General features: G+C 39.3%; 2 protein-coding genes across 2 annotated transcripts in view; both read left to right on the forward strand.

The window, feature by feature from the left end:
• The first annotated feature begins 2,077 nt into the window (after positions 1–2,077).
• Positions 2,078–18,015, forward strand: coil (coilin p80). The gene is made up of 7 exons (XM_061981642.1): positions 2,078–2,567; positions 8,305–9,073; positions 10,318–10,404; positions 13,183–13,230; positions 13,303–13,372; positions 16,015–16,103; positions 17,689–18,015. The coding sequence occupies exons 1-7, from the start codon at positions 2,221–2,223 to the stop codon at positions 17,734–17,736; spliced, it is 1,458 nt and encodes a 485-aa protein (XP_061837626.1). The 5' UTR covers positions 2,078–2,220; the 3' UTR covers positions 17,737–18,015.
• A 3,393-nt stretch (positions 18,016–21,408) lies between these two features.
• rab11fip4a (RAB11 family interacting protein 4 (class II) a) overlaps positions 21,409–22,195 on the forward strand; it is a 60,477-nt gene continuing 59,690 nt past the window's right edge. Inside the window, 2 exon segments of the mRNA XM_072915963.1 lie at positions 21,409–21,462; positions 21,464–21,562. Coding sequence (XP_072772064.1) covers positions 21,409–21,462; positions 21,464–21,562 — 153 coding nt within the window.

The following is a 22,195-nucleotide window of genomic DNA, read 5'->3' on the forward strand; positions in this document are numbered from 1 at the left end:
TTGACATATTTATAGCGTGAAAACTACAATTATCATTGAAAAAAGAGTGATCCGCATTGTGAATAAAGTGTCTTAGGCCAGTGGTCCCCAACCTTTTTGTAACTGCGGACCGGTCAACGCTTGAATTTTTTTATTTTTTTTTCGTCATAAAAAAATACAATCATGTGTGCTTACGGACTGTATCCCTGCAGACTGTATTGATATACAATGTAGGAACCAGAAATATTAATAACAGAAAGAAACAACCCTTTTGTGTGAATGAGTGTAAATGGGGGAGGGAGGTTTTTTGGGTTGGTGCACTAATTGTAAGTGTATCTTGTGTTTTTTATGTTGATTTAATAAAAAAAATTTTTTTTTTTTTTTTTTAAATAATAATTTTTTTTTAATTTTTTGTGCGGCCCGGTACCAATCGATTTACGGACCGGTACCAGGCCGCGGCCCGGTGGTTGGGGACCCCTGTCTTAGGCCATGTCTACACTAACAGGGCACACATGAGCTTTTCATTCAGTTAAAAGCACTCCAAAATGCTCCAGAAGCCCTGCGGCCCCGAGAGGGACAAGCGGTAGAAATTGGATGGATGGGATGAGGCAGCACGGTGGAAGAGGGGTTAGTGTGTCTGCCTCACAATACGAAGGTCCTGAGTAGTCCTGAGTTCAATCCCGGGCTCGGGATCTTTCTGTGTGGAGTTTGCATGTTCTCCCCGTGACTGCGTGGGTTCCCTCCGGGTACTCCGGCTTCCTCCCACTTCCAAAGACATGCACCTGGGGATAGGTTGATTGGCAACACTAAAATGGTCCCTAGTGTGTGAATGTGAGTGTGAATGTTGTCTGTCTATCTGTGTTGGCCCTGCGATGAGGTGGCGACTTGCCCAGAGTGTAGCCCGCCTTCCGCCCAAATGTAGCTGAGATAGGCTCCAGTGCCCCCCGCGACCCCGAAGGGAATAAGCGGTAGAAAATGGATGGATGGGATGGATACATAATATAATAAAACAATAGAATATATTATTTCGGTATCCACTCATGTTAGGAGCTCACAAACATTGCGTATGTCCAGGCTATTAAAAGGTGTATCAATTAACTGATGTTTATTAAATATGAATACAATTAAAAAAACAACGATTATACAGTAACATCTGTGATGTTATGAGCTAGGGCAGTGGTTCTCAAATGGGGGTACGCGTACCCCTGGGGGTACTTGCCAAGGGGTACGTGAGATTTTTTTTAAATATTCTAAACATAGCAACAATTCAAAAATCCTTTATAAATATATTTATTGAATAATACTTCAACAAAATATGAATGTAAGTTCATAAACTGAACATCAAATCAAGTAGGCTATTCCATTCATTACAATGCAACAATGCAATATTGAGTGTTGACAGATAGATTTTTTGTGGACATGTTCCATAAATATTGATGTTAAAGATTTATTTTTTTTGTGAAGAAATGTTTAGAATTAAGTTCATGAATCCAGGTGGATCTCTATTACAATCCCCAAATAAGGCACTTTAAGTTGATGATTACTTCTATGTGTAGAAATCTTTATTTATAATTGAATCACTTGTTTATTTTTCAACAAGTTTTTAGTTATTTGTATATCTTTTTTTCCAAATAGTTCAAGAAAGACCACTACAAATGAGCAATATTTTGCACTGTTATACAATTTAATAAATCAGAAACTGATGACATAGTGCGGTATTTTACTTTTTATCTCTTTTTTTCAACCAAAAATGCTTTGCTTTGATTAGGGGGTACTTGAATTAAAAAAATGTTCACAGGGGGTACATCACTGAAAAAAGTTGAGAACCACTGAGCTAGGGAATATGAGAACTACACTACCCAGCATGCAAGAGTAGTGACGAGCATGCGCGGTAGCCCCGTGAAGTAGTTGTATGTCGCCATGCCGGTGTTGTGCCGGTGTTGTGCCGGAAAACGCACCCCTGCCATAATATGCACCCCCTGACGCGGGAGCGCGCTTACGTCACTCGATTGCATCACTCGTCTCGAATCGAGTGACGTAAGCGCGCACCGGCAGCTAGAATGTGGTTATGAGCACGCTGTGTGAGTAAACGTTGAGAACTCAGCCAACACGCCTCGTCTGCATTATTTACAATTAGACATCTTCTACCGCTTGTCCCTTTCGTTACACAAATAGGCATAAAAGTCATGAGACGCCTTGAACTAGCCGCAAATGTATTTTGGCCTCTATGGCGTACCGTAAATGTTCCCAAAATGGCGGCCAAGTTGCGCGTGCGCAGTGATGCTAAAACCCAGAAAACATCCCCACATAGCGACAAGATCAATATTCATGGCGGCTATGACTTCCCAGTGCAGCAACAATATCCGTGTCCGTTTACACTTTGACTATCCGCCGCCAGCAGTCGTAGATTGCCGCATGTGTTGGCTGCTTGTGGACTTAAACACATGTCGCATGGTGTCCGACCTGGAGAGCATCGTCAGACAGAAATTTGAGTTCAGTCGTCGAAGTATCATCAGCCTTTTCATCGAAGACTGTTACCTGCCGCACACGGAAAATATTTATGTGGTACGTGATAACGACAGCATCAGGTGAGTCTTTTTATGGTCAACTAACTTAATTTCTCATACATCGTACATCTGGAAAGCTGTGTTATCTACGGCGGCCGATAAGGGGCACTCACAAATGATCCGAAGCCAAAAACACGTGTTTCTTGTTTAAAAATAATGCATTCTAACTCGTAAATAAACGTTAGCAAAAGTCAGCTAACAATGGAGCAATTCCAATCATTTCAGTAGTATGTATTTGTATGTTTTTAACACACAATATGATGAAAAAAATATTAAACAAATGAAGAATGAATACGATAATGTGTAAATACACATTTGGGGCTGTGGAGTATGATTTAATTCCACTTGGTGTCACGTACGGAGAACGTCATTGTCACTTATTTTTCCCGGTGCAGCAGGACGGTGGTCGGCGGATAATTTGATTGATTGGTTTTAAACTTGTATTAGTAGATTGCACAGTACAGTACATATTCCATACAATTGACCACTAAATGGTAACACCCGAATAAGTATTTAAACTTTTTTCAACATCCATCCATTTTCTACCGCTTGTCCCTTTTGGGGTCGCGGGGCGGTCGCTGGAGCTAGGGTGACCATTTCCATGACACCAAAAAGGAGGACATTATGCGCCATATCAGTAAATTACTATGGTGTACATAGGACTCTGGTATACTCTTATTTATAGTACAATTTTGAGTGGTTTAAAGATTATGTTTGTGTGGCTGAATAGGAAAAAATATTAAAGTCAAGTGTTTGTTAACAGTATTTGTATTTATTCAATACATTGTGGTGTTCAAAAAGTGACCACTGAGATGAATCTTTTCAAGTGCAGAGTACCACAAAGCATAACATGTGTGGACTTAAATGTAGTTAACATATATAATTTAAAAAAAATGCCACAAAAAATTTTCCACATCAACATCAAGGCTGCTTGCTGCATATCTGGTTGCGTTATGCAGAATAAGGGCCAAACAGTTTGCAGGGAGCACATCTTTTTGGCTCAGTTTCAACTTCTGATACACACTGTTATGTTTGCCACAATTGACACTGGCATTGTCTGCTGCATATGCAGACATGTTTTTCACCTCTAAGCCAGACATCTCAAGTTTTGCCAGCAGCTGGTTTGTTATGGCTTCTGACCTTTCGTTGCTGTCACTATAAAAATCCAACAGGACACGTTGGATGCCTTCATCAAAGTGAAAATACCTTACCACAATGGGAAAACACTTGTTTGTTCCTTTATTTGAGGCGTCGGTTGCCACGGAAAAGGGTAGGTTGTTTTCTTTTATGTAGTCGGTATGTTCCTGTACCGAATAGTGAGCGATGACGTTCTCGCACAATGCCTTGGCTTTTGTTCGGCCACAGGCCATCCCTTTAGCTGTGGGATAGTCACTGAAAATCTCCCGGTCCACTTTCATGCCGCAGTCTAAACTTCTGTAGGACTGGTGATGCTTTACAGCAGTGGTTCTCAACCCTTTTTTCAGTGATGTACCCCCTGTGAACATTTTTTTAATTCAAGTACCCCCTAATCAGAGCAAAGCATTTTTGGTTGAAAAAAAGAGATAAAGAAGTAAAATACAGCACTATGTCATCAGTTTCTGATTTATTAAATTGTATAACAGTGCAAAATATTGCTCATTTGTAGTGGTCTTTCTTGAACTATTTGGAAAAAAATATATAAAATAACTAAAAACTTGTTGAAAAATAAACAAGTGATTCAATTATAAATAAAGATTTCTACACATAGAAGCAATCATCAACTTAAAGTGCCCTCTTTGGGGATTGTAATAGAGATCCACCTGGATTTAGGAACTTAATTCTAAACATTTCTTAACAAAAAAAGAAATCTTTAACATCAATATTTATGGAACATGTCTACAAAAAATGTAGCTGTCAACACTGAATATTGCATTGTTGCATTTCTTTTCACAGTTCGTTTTGACAGACATTTTAGTGAGGGTCAAACCATCATGGCATGGGGGAAACTCTGGGTTTATGGTAATAAATGGAATAGCCTACTTAATTTGATGTTCAGTTTATGAACTTACATTACATTACATACCCCCAGGGTACCATTTGAGAACCACTGCTTTACAGCATGGTACACCTTGCACAGCTCGCAGAGGTTATCTTGTCATCCAGGGGCGACGAAACTTCACGAAAAAATGTCCTCATTGAAGAGGTACCTGCCGCACGTTTATTACTTTTATGTTTATCCGTACCCGTATGCCGTTCAATTGCAGCTTTCCCCTGACTACTTACGTCGACATCACATCGACAAAGTGTGCAGAAGCCATGGAATGAGTCTCGACTGCTTTTCGTTATAAATTCGTGCTCTTTTGTCCATTCAGAATTACACGAGGTCTTGCGTTTTGGCATGATGCTAACTTTCTGTCAATGTCATGCCACAGCAGCACATGAACCCTTGTTTACTTTTTTAACCAATGATAAGCAGATTTGTATCCGACACCGCTCTTAGCCAATCATTTGATACGTTACTGCGTTGGGGGCATTTTTTACGGTCTTTGATTGGCTATCGCGCTGCAGCCCAGCAAAGATGAAAAAACTCCGCTCTTCAAGCCTAGTGCCTCAAAAAGGAGGACAAATACGTGTCCTGCTTGATGCTGCGCCGGACAGGGCATAAAAAATCCGGACTGTCCGGCCTAAATCCGGACACCTGGTCACCCTAGCTGGAGCCTATCTCAGCTGCATTCGGGCGGAAGGCGGGGTACACCCTGGACAAGTCGCCACCTCATCGCAGGGCCAAGAAAGATAGACGGATAACATTCACACTCACATTCACACACTAGGGCCAATTTAGTGTTGCCAATCAACCTATCCCCAGGTGCATGTCTTTGGAGGTGGGAGGAAGTCGGAGTACCTGGAGGGAACCCACGCAGTCATGGGGAGAACATGCAAACTCCACACAGAAAGATCCCGAGCCCGGGATTGAACTCGGGACTACTCAGGACCTTCGTATTGTGAGGCAGATGCACTAACCCCTCTTCCACCGTGCTGCCCACGTTAATCCATTCATGGTAGGCGCTACAAATAGCGAGTGCAACTATTGGTTTTAAGTCTGGAGACTGACTTGGCCAGTCTAAAACCTTCCACTTCTTGCCCCTGATGAGCTCCTTTGTTGTTTTGGCAGTGTGTTTTATCTTGCTGCATGACGAAGGATCTCCCAATGAGTTTGGTTGCATCTTTCTTTAAACTAGCAGACAAAATGTTTCTGAAGACTTTCGAGTTCATTTTGCTGCTGCCATCATGTGTTACATCATCAATGAAGATGACGTCCCAGAAGAAGCCATGACATTATGTTTCACAGATGAGCTTGTATGTTTGGGATCATGAGCAGATCCTTTCTTTCTCCAAACTTTTGCCTTTCCATCCCTTTGGAAGAAGTTAATATTTGTCTCATCAGTCCATAAAACTTTTCCCAGAATTTTTTAGGCTCATCAGCAGCACTTAAGGCTGTCATCGGCAGGTGTACCAAAGCAGTTAGGACTCCTGCTCCACCAAAAGCTGGACACATTTTGTCTTTCAGCGCCTCTTTCTCCCGGTAGACGTACATCGGCGAACTGTCCTTGGAGCTCGTTTCGCCGCCTGTCTGTTTTTCAACGTCCATTTTCTCCTCCTCATCCTCAGTAATCGAGACCAGATGGATCAGATCTTGCCTTCTCTCTCAATGTTTTTGGCAAATTCCAGCCTGGCCTTCCTATTCTTCTTGCTAATGAGTGGTTTGCATCTTCTGGTGTAGCCTCTGTACTTCTGTTCATGAAGTCTTCTGCCAACAGTAGATTGTGATACCTTCACTCCTGCCCTCTTGAGGTTTTTGCTGAAGTCACTAACAGTTGTTCTTTATAGCTCTCAATGTTTCTGTCATCAACTGCTGATGTTTCCTACCTGTTCCCATACTTGCAAACCCTCCCGATTTTCCCCGGGAGACTCCCGAATTTCAGTGCCCCTCCTTAAAATCTCCCAGGGCAACCATTCTCCCGAATTTCTCTGGATTTCCACCTGGACAACAATATTGGGGGCGTGCCTTTAGCGTCCTCTCTCACCTGAAAAGGAGACTATTATATACCGGTATGTGTCCGTTATGCATAGGTTCATCTATAACCCATAAAGTAGGCAGGCACAGAGCTATTTCTCAGCGTGTGTTTATTCTAGCCGGCACGTTAATACACTGACACACAACATCCGGATTCCCATCATGCATTGCTTCAAAACTACGGCAAGTAGTAATGTCCAAAAATATAACAGAGACGAGCAGAAGAACGAAGAAGAGACATGGCGACGACGAGTAAGAAGAAGAAGTACGCTTGCAAGTTCCAAAATGATTGGAAAAAATAATTTCAGTTCATCCAGGACAGCTTGTAGGGGAAGGGGTATGCTGCCTGCATATTTTGTAGATTAGACTTTTATGTGTAAATAAATGAACACTGCAATTCAAGTATTTATTTAATTTGTGTATATATATATATATATATATATATATATATATATATATATATATATAATGAAATAAATATATATATATATGTATATATATATATAGCTAGAATTCATTGAAAGTCAAGTATTTCCTTTATTTATATATATATAAGAAATACTTGACTTTCAGTGAATTCTAGCTATAAATATAGCCCCCCCCCCCCATCTCCAGAATTCGGAGGTCTCAAAGTATGGTAGTAGTTCCCACGTCTGTTGCTTCTTCAGGACATTCCAAATGGTTGTACTGATTGATTGTCCATCTTATGGGTTATACTTGTATAGCGCTTTTCTACCTTCAAGGTACTCAAAGCGCTTTGACAGTATTACCACATTCACCCATTCACACACACATTCACACACTGATGGCGGGAGCTGCCATGCAAGGCGCTAACCAGCAGCCATCAGGAGCAAGGGGTGAAGTGTCTTGCCCAAGGACACAACGGACATGACTAGGATGGTAGAAGGTGGGGATTGAACCCCAGTAACCAGCAACCCTCCGATTGCTCGCACGGCCACTCTACCAACTTCGCCACGCCGTCCCTTCTCTCACATTCACAATTGCTTCTTTTTCCCCCATAGACAGCTCTCTGGTTTTCATGTTGGTTCCACCTCTAAATGCAGTCTGCACAGGCAAAACCTATCCTACCCAATCTGAAACTGCGCTCAGACATTCAGTGCTATTTATTGTTTGAATTATCAATGTAATTGGGAGACACCTGGGCAACAAAACACACCGGTCAGTCACATGTTCCAATACTTTTGCTCTTGTGAGAAATGGGTAGGTTCAAACAAAAGGCGCTATCTTCTAAGTTGTGTATCAGATCCAGATGTAAACACCTGGAAATAAAAGCTGAAATGTTGATCTCTTGTCCCATATTCCTCTTTTGATGTCAAACCCAAATGTTTTCAGTCTGCAACAAAAATAAACGAATTGGACTCACTGTTCCAATATTTTTGGAGGACACTGTATATACACATATATGTGTGTGTGTGTGTATATATATATATATATATATATATATATATATATATCCATCCGTCCATTTTCTACCGCTTGTGTGTGTGTGTGTGTATACATACATATATACATTGAAATTAATAATGTAAGGTGATTGTAGAGGTTGGTTTGTTTGAAGTTAATTTCAAACATGTTTGCAATTTCGACATGATACATCACATAATACACCTGTTTCTTTTTCATCTAATGTCGGAAAAGAAGCAAAGTGAAAAGCAAATAATGAATGTTTGTTGTTCTTTGTAGAGTGAAGGTGGACTGCTGGTCCGTACCGAACGGACACCCAAATGGACCCGGTGTCAACGGCAAGAAGAGACAAAGAGCCAAGGAGACGAATGGCGAAGGGGGAAATGGCACCTGTGTGCAATGGCCAGAAACAAAAAGGAAGGAAACAGTCAAGGGGAGTCAGGATGCGGGCGCTGAGCAGACATCGAGTGTCCACAACAAAAAGAAACCTAGGATGAAAAAGAAAAAACAGAAGGCAGAAGAAAACGATCTGACAGTGTCTTCTCCTCCCAGGAAAAAGTGCAAAGAGCGTCCAGTTCTGGACTCTGACATCAGCCGTCACTTGCAGGACACTTCACATCTTGCCCGTCATGGCAGTACGAAGAAGGACAGTACGAAGAAGGACAGTACGAAGAAGGACAGTACGAAGGACAGTACGAAGAAAAACAGTAAGAAAAAAACCAGTAAGAAGAAGGACAATACAAGTCCCAAAACAAAGGTCATGAAAACAAGCACGGCAGTCTCCAAAGTACTTTCTAGCACTCAGCCTGCCAAGAATCATATTTCATCATCATCACCATCATCATCAGATACAGACGTCCCCACTGTCAATGTGCAGCCTAAAAAGAATGATCTTGGGGCTAACAAATGTTGTGTTACTGATGAATCAGAAGGTACCTTGTCAAAGGACACACCTTTACCTGCCACAACGCAAGCAGGTGACCAAATCAGCCAGCAGCTGACTTCCTGTGACCCAAACCACGTGGAGGAGATGGACCCCCCCGTAGGTGTGAGTACAAGATCTCTACTCTGTTGTTGTGGTCAGATCATGGGTACATACAGGTACAACACGTGTGTGAGTGTGTGTTCTTGTATTTCTAACCTTCTTGAGACATCGACAAGGAAAGCTGCCTTCCATATGAGGACCGGTGAACAAGTTAGGACCGAAACCATGGTCCCAAAACAGAACAGCATTGTATCTAATAGAGAATGTCTCATTTGCACCCCTGGTGGTGAAATCTATCAAAATGAGGGTGGTCCCAAAAAGGAGGCATTTTCAAATTGACTGTGTGTCGGTTTTAAAATTGCTCCCCTCTGGTCAACATATGAAATAACAAGTGTCTGTAAAATTTTGGAGGTGCTCCCCTTCTGGCCAAATATGTAATACCAGTAAGTGTTTGTAAACATTTGAAGTACTTCCCCACTGGCCAACATTTCCAATAACAAGTGTGTGTAAGAAATTGAAATGCGCCCCCTTTAGCCAAAACTAATTAAAAAAATTAAATAAATATCTATATAGAGAGATACTGTAATAACTTGAAGTAAATAATAAAGATTAAAAAACAATTACAAACAAAAAATAAAACAATTAACTAAAGCTTACCTTTTTATATTTGCATCGTATGTATATATTATTAATGTTGTAAACACAAATATTTATATATCTAGAAAGGGTGATCCTAAAGAGGTAGGCTTTTTTCGGAGGTCTCAAGAAGATAACAAATACAAGAATGAGTGTGTTTAATGTGCTTAGCCATTCATTTTTCTCTAGTCCTCCAGTGATGATGATACTTGGTATAAACTTGTTTTACCTACTACCACGGTGGTGAGGAATAGTATCTTAGAAGTGGCTTCACACTGTGGATAGACGACACATTCGTTGCAGTTTGCTGTCAATTGGAGCCGGTGTTGTGGCGGGACACGCACTCCTCCTGCATGTGTGTGACAAGGAACATGAAGATGTCCTCATTGTCTCCCTGAGCGTGCACCCTGTTAGAAGGAATCTTTACGCGAGTACAATCTTGAGCATGTCAACACTGGGACACAGCTGCAGTAAAGAGGGCAAATATGGACCTCCGATATTTTGCTGTGAATGAGAGCGAGAAGCATGGAGGGTGTGTGTTGGTAGCAGCACGTCTCCAACGTGAAGGTCCACCAGAGAACCAACCACTCCAACAGGTTCTTACCCAGCTCCATTGTTATGATTGGTTTCTGAAAACTGTACTTTTGTCTTTTCTTGTTGCCTACCTGCAGAATGGAGCTGCAAGTCCACCCCCAGACTACAGCACCATGCCTCTACTGGCTGCTCCTCCACAAGCCGGACAGAAGATTGCCTTCAAAGTAAGAGCGGTTGTGATTACTATAACTTTCTGTTTGATGGTGATGATGTAATATGTATGTTTGATGGTGGTGTTGTAATATCTGTGTTTGATGGTGGTGATGTAATATCTATGTTTGATGGTGGTGATGTAATATCTATGTTTGATGGTGGTGATGTAATATCTATGTTTGATGGTGGTGATGTAATATCTATGTTTGATGGCGGTGATATAATATCTATGTTTGATGGTGGTGATATAATATCTATGTTTGATGGTGGTGATGTAATATTTATGTTTGATGTAGTGATGTAATATCTATGTTTGATGGTGGTGATGTAATATCTATGTTTGATGGTGGTGATGTAATGTCTGTTTGATGGTGGTGATGTAATATCTATATTTGATGGTAGTGATGTAATATCTGTTTGATGGTGGTGATGTAATATCTGTTTGATGGCGGTGATGTAATATCTGTTTGATGGTGGTGATGTAATATCTATGTTTGATGTAGTGATGTAAGATCTATGTTTGATGTAGTGATGTAATATCTATGTTTGATGTAGTGATGTAATAGCTATGTTTGATGGTGGTCATGTAATATCTATGTTTGATGGTGGTCATGTAATATCTATGTTTGATGGTGGTGACGTAATGTCTATGTTTGATGGTGGTGATGTAATGTCTATGTTTGATGGTGATGATGTAATGTCTATGTTTGATGGTGGTGATGTAATGTCTATGTTTGATGGTGGTGAGGTAATGTTTATGTTTGATGGTGGTGATGTAATATCTATGTTTGATGGTGGTAATGTAATGTCTGTGTTTGATGGTGGTGATGTAATGTCTATGGTTGATGGTAGTGATGTAATATCTATGTTATGATGGTGGTGATGTAATATCTATGTTTGATGGTGGTGATGTAATATCTGTTTGATGGTGGTGATATAATATCTGTTTGATGGTGATATAATGTCTATGGTTGATGGTAGTGATGTAATATTTATGTTTGATGGTGGTAATGTAATGTCTGTGTTTGATGTGATGTAATATCTGTTTGATGGTGGTGATTAATATCTTTGATGGTGGTGATGTAATATCTATGTTTGATGATGATGTAATATCTATGTTTGATGTAGGTGATTAATATCTATGTTTGATGTAGGTGATGTAATATCTATGTTTGATGGTGGTAATGTAATATCTTATGTTTGATGATGGTGATGTAATATCTATGTTTGATGGTGATGATTAATATCTATTTTTGATGGTGGTGATGTAATATCTATGTTTGGTGGTGGTGATGTAATATCTATGTTTGATGGTGGTGATGTAATATCTATGTTTGATGGTGGTGACGTAATATCTGTTTGACGGTGGTGATGTAATATCTATGTTTGATGGTGGTGATGTAATGTCTGTGTTTGATGGTGGTGATGTAATATCTGTTTGATGGTGGTGATGTAATGTCTATGGTTGATGGTAGTGATGTAATATCTATGTTATATGGTGGTGATGTAATATCTATGTTTGATGGTGGTGATGTAATATCTATGTTTGATGGTGGTGATATAATGTCTATGGTTGATGGTAGTGATGTAATATCTATGTTATGATGGTGGTGATGTAATATCTATGTTTGATGGTGGTAATGTAATGTCTGTGTTTGATGTGATGTAATATCTGTTTGATGGTAGTGATTAATATCTTTGATGGTGGTGATGTAATATCTATGTTTGATGATGATGTAATATCTATGTTTGATGTAGGTGATTAATATCTATGTTTGATGTAGGTGATGTAATATCTATGTTTGATGGTGGTAATGTAATATCTTATGTTTGATGATGGTGATGTAATATCTATGTTTGATGGTGATGATTAATATCTATTTTTGATGGTGGTGATGTAATATCTATGTTTGGTGGTGGTGATGTAATATCTATGTTTGATGGTGGTGATGTAATATCTATGTTTGATGGTGGTGATGTAATATCTATGTTTGATGGTGGTGATGTAATGTGTATGTTTGATGTAGTGACGTAATATCTATGTTTGATGGTGGTGGCGTAATATCTGTTTGACGGTGGTGATGTAATATCTATGTTTGATGGTGGTGATGTAATGTGTATGTTTGATGGTGGTGATGTAATGTCTATGTTTGATGGTGGTGATGTAATGTCTATGTTTGATGGTGGTGATGTAATATCTATGTTATGATAGTGCAGATGTAATCCATGTTTGATGGTGGTGATGTAATATCTATGTTTGATGGTGGTAATGTAATGTCTGTGTTTGATGTGATGTAATATCTGTTTGATGGTAGTGATTAATATCTTTGATGGTGGTGATGTAATATCTATGTTTGATGATGATGTAATATCTATGTTTGATGTAGGTGATTAATATCTATGTTTGATGTAGGTGATGTAATATCTATGTTTGATGGTGGTAATGTAATGTCTGTGTTTGATGTGATGTAATATCTATGTTTGATGGTGGTGATGTAATATCTATGTTTGATGGTGGTGATGTAATATCTATGTTTGATGATGATGATGATGTAATATCTATGTTTGATGGTGGTGATTAATATCTATGTTTGATGTAGGTGATGTAATATCTATGTTTGATGGTGGTATTGTAATATCTTATGTTTGATGATGGTGATGTAATATCTATGTTTGATGATGGTGATGATTAATATCTATTTTTGATGGTGGTGATGTAATATCTATGTTTGGTGGTGGTGATGTAATATCTGTGTTTGATGGTGATGATGTAATATCTGTGTTGACAGCTGCTGGAGCTGACTGAGAATTACACACCAGAGGTGTCGGGCTACAAGGTGGATACATTGGAATCATTCAGCACCTGCCAGTCAAGTGTCGGGGTTTACTGACATGCTTTTGCATTTTAGGAGGGGAGGATGGTGAGTTACGACCCAGTCACCAGACAGATCCAGCTGGAACTTCTTTCTGCCACTCAAGGTAGGACTCATTTGGCATCTTTTCTACAAATCTGTCCGACAAGTGCGGCACATACGTAAATGCCCGCCAGTACCTCAACTTACCTGCTCAGCTTGTCACTCAAAACACTATATATCAAATCAGACCCCCCATTGAACAGTAACACTGTGTTTGAATAAGGGTTGTACGGTGTACCGGTACTAGTAAAGTACAGCGGTACTAATTAATCAAAAACGGTACTATATTCTGTTTGAAAAGTACTGGTTCCGTTTTTTGTTTTTTAACGGGCATGACGGCGCGTCCTCACGTCGTGACATTGCTGGTTTTACGAGCAAAGGAGCATGTTCGGCAGTGCACACACACGGAGTACTTTCAAACAGACACAGTTTGTAGACAGAAAAGGGACAACGCACGCTTTTTGCGCCCTCAGGAAGAGGTGCTTTAAGATATGGCTAGCCAGTTAGCAGCTAACATCCATCCATAATGTTTTATCTACTTCTAAATCACCAAGTCTCTCCTCCATGGCGACAAATAAAGTATGTTTCTTACAAGTATCATCCCTGCAGGACGAGGAATAGCTAAACATGCTTCACTACACACCGTAGGAGGATACAATAGCTCACCGCACCGGCGTCACAATGTAAACAAACACCATGGGTGGATCCACACCTGACATCCACTGTAATGTTACCAAGTACAAGCGCATATCTTGTCGATACTACTAGGATTACATCAATATTTTTTATCGTCACACAATCTTTTTTCCTTTTTTAAAATTCATATTATGTTTTATAAAGTCAGGAAATATGTCCCTGGACACATGAGGACTTTGAATATGACCAAGGTATGATCCTGTAACTACTTGGTATCGGATCGATACCTAAATGTGTGGTATCATCCAAAACTAATGTAAACAACAGAAGAATAAGTGATTATTACATTTAACAGAAGTGTAGATAGAACATGTTAAAACAGAAAATAACCAGATATTAACAGTAAATGAACAAGTAGATTAATAATATTTTTTTACAGTTTGTCCCTCATAATGTTGACAAAATAATAGAATGATAAATGACACAATATGTTACTGCATACGTCAGCAGACTAATTAGGAGTCTTTGTTTACTTACTACTAAAAGACAAGTTGTCTCATATGTTCACTATTTAATTTAAGGACTAAATTATTCTTTAATTGCAATTAGAAATATTTGCTGTGGTAACAATGTGCAATGTTTGCTGTGGTATCAATGTACAATGTTTGCTGTGGTATTAATGTACAATGTTTGATGTGGTATCAAAGTGCAATGTTTGCATGTTTGCTGCGGTATCATTGTGCAATGTTTGCATGTTTGCTGTGGTATCAATGTGCAATGTTTGCTGTGGTATTAATGTACAATGTTTGCTGTGGTATCAAAGTGCAATGTTTGCATGTTTGCTGCGGTATCATTGTGCAATGTTTGCTGTGGTATCAATGTGAAGTGAAATTAATTATATTTATATAGCGCTTTTCTCTAGCGACTCAAAGCGCTTTTACATAGTGAAACCCAATATGCAATGTATTGTGGTATCAATGTACAATGTTTACATGTTAGCTGTGGTATCAATGTGCAATGTTTACTGTTGTATCAATGTGCAATGTTTACACGTTTGCTGTGGTATAAAAATGCAATGTTTACTGTGGTATCAATGCACAATGTTTGCATGTTAGCTGTGGTATCAATGTGCAATGTTTCCATGTTTGCTGTGGTATCAATGTGCAATGTTTGCATGTTTGCTGTGGTATTAATGTGCAATGTTTACATGTTTGCTGTGGTATCAATGTACAATGTTAGCATGTTTTCTGTGGTATCAATGTGCAGTGTTTGCATGCTTGCTGTGGTATCAATGTGCAATGTTTGCATGTTTGCTGTGGTATCAATGTGCAATGTTTGCATGTTTGCTGTGGTATCAATGAGTAATGTTTACATGTTTGCTGTGGTATCAATGTGCAATGTTTGCTGTGGTATCAATTTGCAATGTTTATTGTGGTATCAATGTGCAAAGTTTGCCTGTTTGCTGTGGTATCAATGTCCAATGTTTGCAGTTGTATCAATGAGTAATGTTTACATGTTTGCTGTGGTATCAAAATGCAATGTTTACTGTGGTATCAATGTGCAATGTTTGCATGTTTGCTGTGGTATCAATGTTTGCATGTTTGCTGTAGTATCAATGTGCAATGTTTACATGTTTGCTGTGATATCAATGTGCAATTATTAACTATTATGTTGGATCCACTATGGACTGGACTCTCACAATATTATGTCAGACCCACTCGACATCCATTGCATTCGGTCTCCCCTAGAGGGGGGGGGGGTTACCCACATATGCGGTCCTCTCCAAGGTTTCTCATAGTCATTCACATCGACGTCCCACTGGGGTGAGTTTTTCCTTGCCCTTATGTGGGCTTTGTACCGAGGATGTCGTTGTGGCTTGTGCAGCCCTTTGAGACACTTGTGATTTAGGGCTATATAAATAAACGATTGATTGATTGATTTAAGAAAGGTCTCTCCAAGTATGAAGTCATCTTCCACCCAAAATACAATCAGATAAAAATGAATCAGTGATTTTTCTGGATCGTATTTTATGGTGGCTTTGATTTCACGTCGACTACGTTTTTTCCACAGAACCTTCAGAGCCCGGTAAATTTGACTTGGTGTATCAGAACCCAGATGGGTCGGAACTTGTGGAGTATGCCGTGCGCAGAGAATCATGGGTAATGCTTGACTTGCTGTAAAAGTTTAAGTGGAAGTGTCACTGACATGCATGGGAAATATATATATACACACACACATATACAGGTAAAAGCCAGTAAATTAGAATATTTTGAAAAACTTGATTTATTTCAGTAATTGCATTCAAAAGGTGTAACTTGTACATTATATTTATTCATTGCACACAGACTGATGCATTCAAATGTTTATTTCATTTCATTTTGATGATTTGAAGTGGCAACAAATGAAAATCCAAAATTCCGTGTGTCACAAAATTAGAATATTACTTAAGGCTAATACAAAAAAGGGATTTTTAGAAATGTTGGCCAACTGAAAAGTATGAAAATGAAAAATATGAGCATGTACAATACTCAATACTTGGTTGGAGCTCCTTTTGCCTCAATTACTGCGTTAATGCGGCGTGGCATGGAGTCGATGAGTTTCTGGCACTGCTCAGGTGTTATGAGAGCCCAGGTTGCTCTGATAGTGGCCTTCAACTCTTCTGCGTTTTTGGGTCTGGCATTCTGCATCTTCCTTTTCACAATACCCCACAGATTTTCTATGGGGCTAAGGTCGGGGAGTTGGCGGGCCAATTTAGAACAGAAATACCATAGTCCGTAAACCAGGCACGGGTAGATTTTGCGCTGTGTGCAGGCGCCAAGTCCTGTTGGAACTTGAAATCTCCATCTCCATAGAGCAGGTCAGCAGCAGGAAGCATGAAGTGCTCTAAAACTTGCTGGTAGACGGCTGCGTTGACCCTGGATCTCAGGAAACAGAGTGGACCGACACCAGCAGATGACATGGCACCCCAAACCATCACTGATGGTGGAAACTTTACACTAGACTTCAGGCAACGTGGATCCTGTGCCTCTCCTGTCTTCCTCCAGACTTGGCGCCTGCACACAGCGCAAAATCTACCCGTGCCTGGTTTACGGACCATGGTATTTCTGTTCTAAATTGGCCCGCCAACTCCCCTGACCTTAGCCCCATAGAAAATCTGTGGGGTATTGTGAAAAGGAAGATGCAGAATGCCAGACCCAAAAACGCAGAAGAGTTGAAGGCCACTATCAGAGCAACCTGGGCTCTCATAACACCTGAGCAGTGCCAGAAACTCATCGACTCCATGCCACGCCGCATTAACGCAGTAATTGAGGCAAAAGGAGCTCCAACCAAGTATTGAGTATTGTACATGCTCATATTTTTCATTTTCATACTTTTCAGTTGGCCAACATTTCTAAAAATCCCTTTTTTGTATTAGCCTTAAGTAATATTCTAATTTTGTGACACACGGAATTTTGGATTTTCATTTGTTGCCACTTCAAATCATCAAAATGAAATGAAATAAACATTTGAATGCATCAGTCTGTGTGCAATGAATAAATATAATGTACAAGTTACACCTTTTGAATGCAATTACTGAAATAAATCAAGTTTTTCAAAATATTCTAATTTACTGGCTTTTACCTGTGTGTGTGTGTGTGTGTGTGTGTGTATGTATGTATATATATATATATATATATATATATATATATATATATAAATAAAAGTGTACTGTCATAAAAACATGCTTGTACTTTATGTTCACAGGTAAAAGAGCGATGGGAATCCCTGCTGGAACCAAGGCTTATTATTTAAGTGTGTACACTTTTCTGTTCCATCTTTGACCATTTTCAGCAGGTTTTACTGAAATCACTTTCATATTTAAATAGTCTAAATCTAGTAGAGAAATGTCAATTCAAAGTGAACCATTTTTACTACTTGATTGTGCATGATCATTGTTTTATTTCAAATTAAATGTTCTTGGAAATGTACTTTGTTTGAGATGACATTTTACTGTACTTCTGTGTTTTACAGATATTGTTTTTACTCCTAGGTGTTCTATCATGGTTTATTTTTGTAATAAAACCCGGAAGTCTTTTTTAAGAGAAGTGCTTACTCTTTGAGTCAATTATGTTTATTTGAGGTTTATATAATCATTATTGGCATGAATGTCAAGATAATTCTTGACTCTTCATGGTTTTGAATGAATTATGATAATGAGTATACAATCTCAATTTAGGAACAATTGGGTGCATATTTTTTACTTTTATGATTTTTTTCCACTATACACAGGTTAAATATAATACATAAGAGCTTAAACTTGATCCAATGTTAATATTGTAATTGTATACAGTAAATACATGAATAGTTAATAGTTTTTATTTTAATAAAGAGGGACAAAATAACAAATCCATAAAAAAAGCAACACATCAAGATTATAGTTGAGTTAAGTAGTGAACAACCAGGATGGAAGAACTCCGGGACAATAATCACCCTTTGTTAGTGTATAATTGTATTGTGGCCAAACAGCTCAATTTTTGTTTAATCTGACATCACGTGGACAAAGATAAAACTTTCTGGAGGAAAGTTCTGTGGTCAGTTGAAACAAAAATTGAGCTGTTTGGTCATAATACCCAGCAATATGTTTGGAGGAGAAAAAGTGAGGCCTTTAATCCCAGGAACACAATTCCTACCGTTAAGCATGGTGGTGGTAGTATTATGCTCTGGGCCTGTTTTGCTGCCAATGGAACTGGTGCTTTACAGAGAGTAAATGGGACAAAGAAAAAGGAGGATTACCTCCAAATTCTTCAGGACAAGCTAAAATCATCAGTTGGGTCTTGGGCGCAGTTGAGTGTTCCAACAGGACAATGACCACACGTCACAAGTGGTAAAGGAATGGCTAAATCAGGCTAGAATTAAGGTTTTAGAATGGCCTTCCCAAAGTCCTGACTTAAACCCCATTGAGAATATGTGGACACTGCTGAAGAAACAAGTCCATGTCAGAAAACCAACAAATTTAGCTGAACTGCACCAATTTTGTCAAGAGGAGTGGTCAAAAATTCAAGCAGAAGCTTGTGGATGGCTACCAAAAGCGTCTTTTTGCAGTGAAACTTGCCAAGGGACATGTAAGCAAATATTAACATTGCTGTATGTATACTTTTGACCCAGCAGATTTGATCACATTTTCAGTAGACCCATCCATCCATCCATTTTCTACCGCTTGTCCCTTTTGGGGTCGCGGGGGGTGCTGGAGCCTATCTCAGCTGCATTCGGGCAGAAGGCGGGGTACACCCTGGACAAGTCGCCACCTCATCGCAGGGCCAATACAGATAGACAACATTCACACAATAGGGCCATTTTAGTGTTGCCAATCAACCTATCCCCAGGTGCATGTCTTTGGAGGTGGGAGGAAGCCGGAGTACCTGGAGGGAAGCCACGCAGTCACGGGGAGAACATGCAAACTCCACACAGAAAGATCCTGAGCCCAGGACTGCTCAGGACCTTCTTATTGTGAGGCACATGCACTTACCCCTGTGCCACCGTGCTGCCTTCAGTAGACTCATAATAAATTAATAAAAGAACCAAACTTATATATATATACACGTGTGTCTATCTGTGTTGGCCCTGCGATGAGGTGGCGACTTGTCCAGAGTGTACCCCGCCTTCTGCCCGGCCCGAATTCAGCTGAGATAGGCTCCAGCACCCCCCTCGACCCCAAAAGGGACAAGCGGTAGAAAATGGATGGATGGATATATATACGCACACACACACACACACACACACATATATTTATATATATATATATATGTGTGTGTGTGTATATGTATGTGCGTATATATATCCATCCATCCATTTTCTACCGCTTGTCCCTTTTGGGGTCGAGGGGGGTGCTGGAGCCTATCTCAGCTGAATTCGGGCCGGGCAGAAGGCGGGGTACACCCTGGACAAGTTGCCACCTCATCGCAGGGCCAACACAGATAGACACACGTGTATATATATATATATATATATATATATATATATATTCATTATCAATAAATTACTGTATATAACAAATGCATCATTATATATTCATGCCGAAGAAGGAAAAATCAAAGGATTATTTGAAAGCAGTTAAAAAGGATAATATAGTAAAAAAAAAAATATTGTAAATGAATGATTTCAGACATTAGTAATTAATGATATAAGACCTGGCTTTTCAATTGTTTCAAGAGAACATTTTGTAAAAACAATCAAAATGATTGTACATAACTTATTACTTAGAAACATCGTGGCAAGACACGTTTATTTATTGAGCACATTTCGTAGGCAGAACCAAAAAAGAAATAATCCTGAAAGTAATCATAATTCAAATTAAAAACATAAAATCATCGGTCATGTCTGTGATCATGTTTTGTTTAGTTATGTTTTGCTTGGTTTTTGGACACTTTTTAGTTCTTGTCTTCACTCCCTTTGTCACCAAACCATTAGTTTCACCTGGTTCACATCGTCATGTCACGCACCTGTCTCACGTTTTCACATTTTGAGTCACGCACCTGTTTTCACTAATCATGTCATCACTATTTAAGCCTGTAGTTGCCAGGCAGTCAGCCTGGCGACATCACCCTCTACACACCCTTGTTGATCATCCATGCTGCTCTTTTTCATGCTCTTTTCTTGTTCCAAGTAAGTTTTCTTTATTCAGGCCATAGTTTGCAAGTTTTGTTTTATGTTCATAGTTCTGCCTTCGTGCTAGTGTTTTATTTTCATAGCCGCATTTTGTACCTCCGCTGTGAGCGCCTTTTGTTTGTTCCTTTTGAGTGTTAAAATTAAAAGATGTCACTACCTTCACGAAGTTCACGCCATGTCCGGTCCAAATCATTGAAAACAAGCCACGCCAAAGTCCAAGTCTTGACAGATGTCGCCAGGCTGACTGCCTTGCAACTACAGGCTTAAATAGTGATGACATGATTAGTGAAAACAGGTGCGTGACTCAAAATGTGAAAACGTGACACAGGTGCGTGACATGACGATGTGAACCAGGTGAAACTAATGGTTACTATGGTGACAAAGGGAGTGAAGACAAGAACGAAAAAGTGTCCAAAAACCAAGCAAAACATAACTAAACAAGACATGATCACAGACATATGACATCATCAAAAACTCAGTGGACACAAATATAACACAAGGACATTATGTAAAAGCAGAACTAACGCAATATTTCACACATTTCAAGCTGTAAATGTTGCTCTTCACTGAAAGTAGATTATTTTTTATTTTTGAATTTAATTTTTTTAATAATATAACGGCATTTTTAACGTTTAAGAGCCTTGTTTCCACAAAACGTTGCAAGTGGCAAACGACCCTAATGTTATTTAATATGGGCTGATGACGCAACATCATTAATAATCATAAATTGTCGCCATTTTGCAACATTTAGCGCCCAAACAAGATGAACTTCCTGCTGCTGCTCTTCTTTAAAAATGAATAAACACCCCAAATCAAACTATGGAGGATCATCTTGTCCGCGACCAGGAAGTCATGCTTATTCTCCAGAGGAAGCATGAAGGAGGTTTTTGATGTCTGTGACGACGATGACGACGGATTTATTCAAGTCACTCATTTGCTGCATTTTGCTCATCAGTTTGGACAAGAAGAGGAGGTGAGATATGCTTTATAATCGTCCTCATCGCGGGGAAATAAGCTTTATAATCGTCTTCATCGCGGGGAAATATGCTTTATAATCGTCCTCATCGCGGGGAAATAAGCTTTATAATCGTCCTCATCGCGGGGAAATATGCTTTATATTCGTCTTCATCGCGGGGAAATAAGCTTTATAATCATCTTTATCGTGGGGAAATATGTTTTATAATAATTTTCATCGTGGGGAAATAAGCTTTATAATCATCTTTATCGTGATGAGATATGCTTTATAATAATTTTCATCGTGGGGAAATAAGCTTTATAATCGTTCTCATTGCGGGGAAATATATGCTTTATAATCGTCTTCATCGCGGGGAAATAAGCTTTATAATCATCTTTATCGTGGGGAGGTATGCTTTATAATCATTTTCATCGTTGGAAATAAGCTTTATAATCATCTTTATCGTAGTGAGATATGCTTTATAATCATTTTCATCGCGGGGAAATAAGATTTATAATCGTCTTCATCGTGGGGAGATATATACTTTATAATCATCTTTATCGTGGGGAGGTATGCTTTATAATCATTTTCATCGCGGGGAAATAAGATTTATAATCGTCTTCATCGTGGGGAGATATATACTTTATAATC

This window comes from Nerophis lumbriciformis, linkage group LG24 (assembly GCF_033978685.3).
Source record: "Nerophis lumbriciformis linkage group LG24, RoL_Nlum_v2.1, whole genome shotgun sequence".
Taxonomy (NCBI): Eukaryota; Metazoa; Chordata; class Actinopteri; order Syngnathiformes; family Syngnathidae; genus Nerophis; species Nerophis lumbriciformis.

Excerpts from the sequence above, each read along its gene's own strand:
- coil (XM_061981642.1), top strand. The coding sequence starts at position 2,221 with ATGTTCCCAAAATGGCGGCCAAGTTGCGCGTGCGCAGTGATGCTAAAA. Across the intron at positions 10,405-13,182 it reads GACAGAAGATTGCCTTCAAA|CTGCTGGAGCTGACTGAGAA; the intron begins GTAAGAGCGGTT and ends CTGTGTTGACAG. Across the intron at positions 13,231-13,302 it reads CAGAGGTGTCGGGCTACAAG|GAGGGGAGGATGGTGAGTTA; the intron begins GTGGATACATTG and ends TTTGCATTTTAG.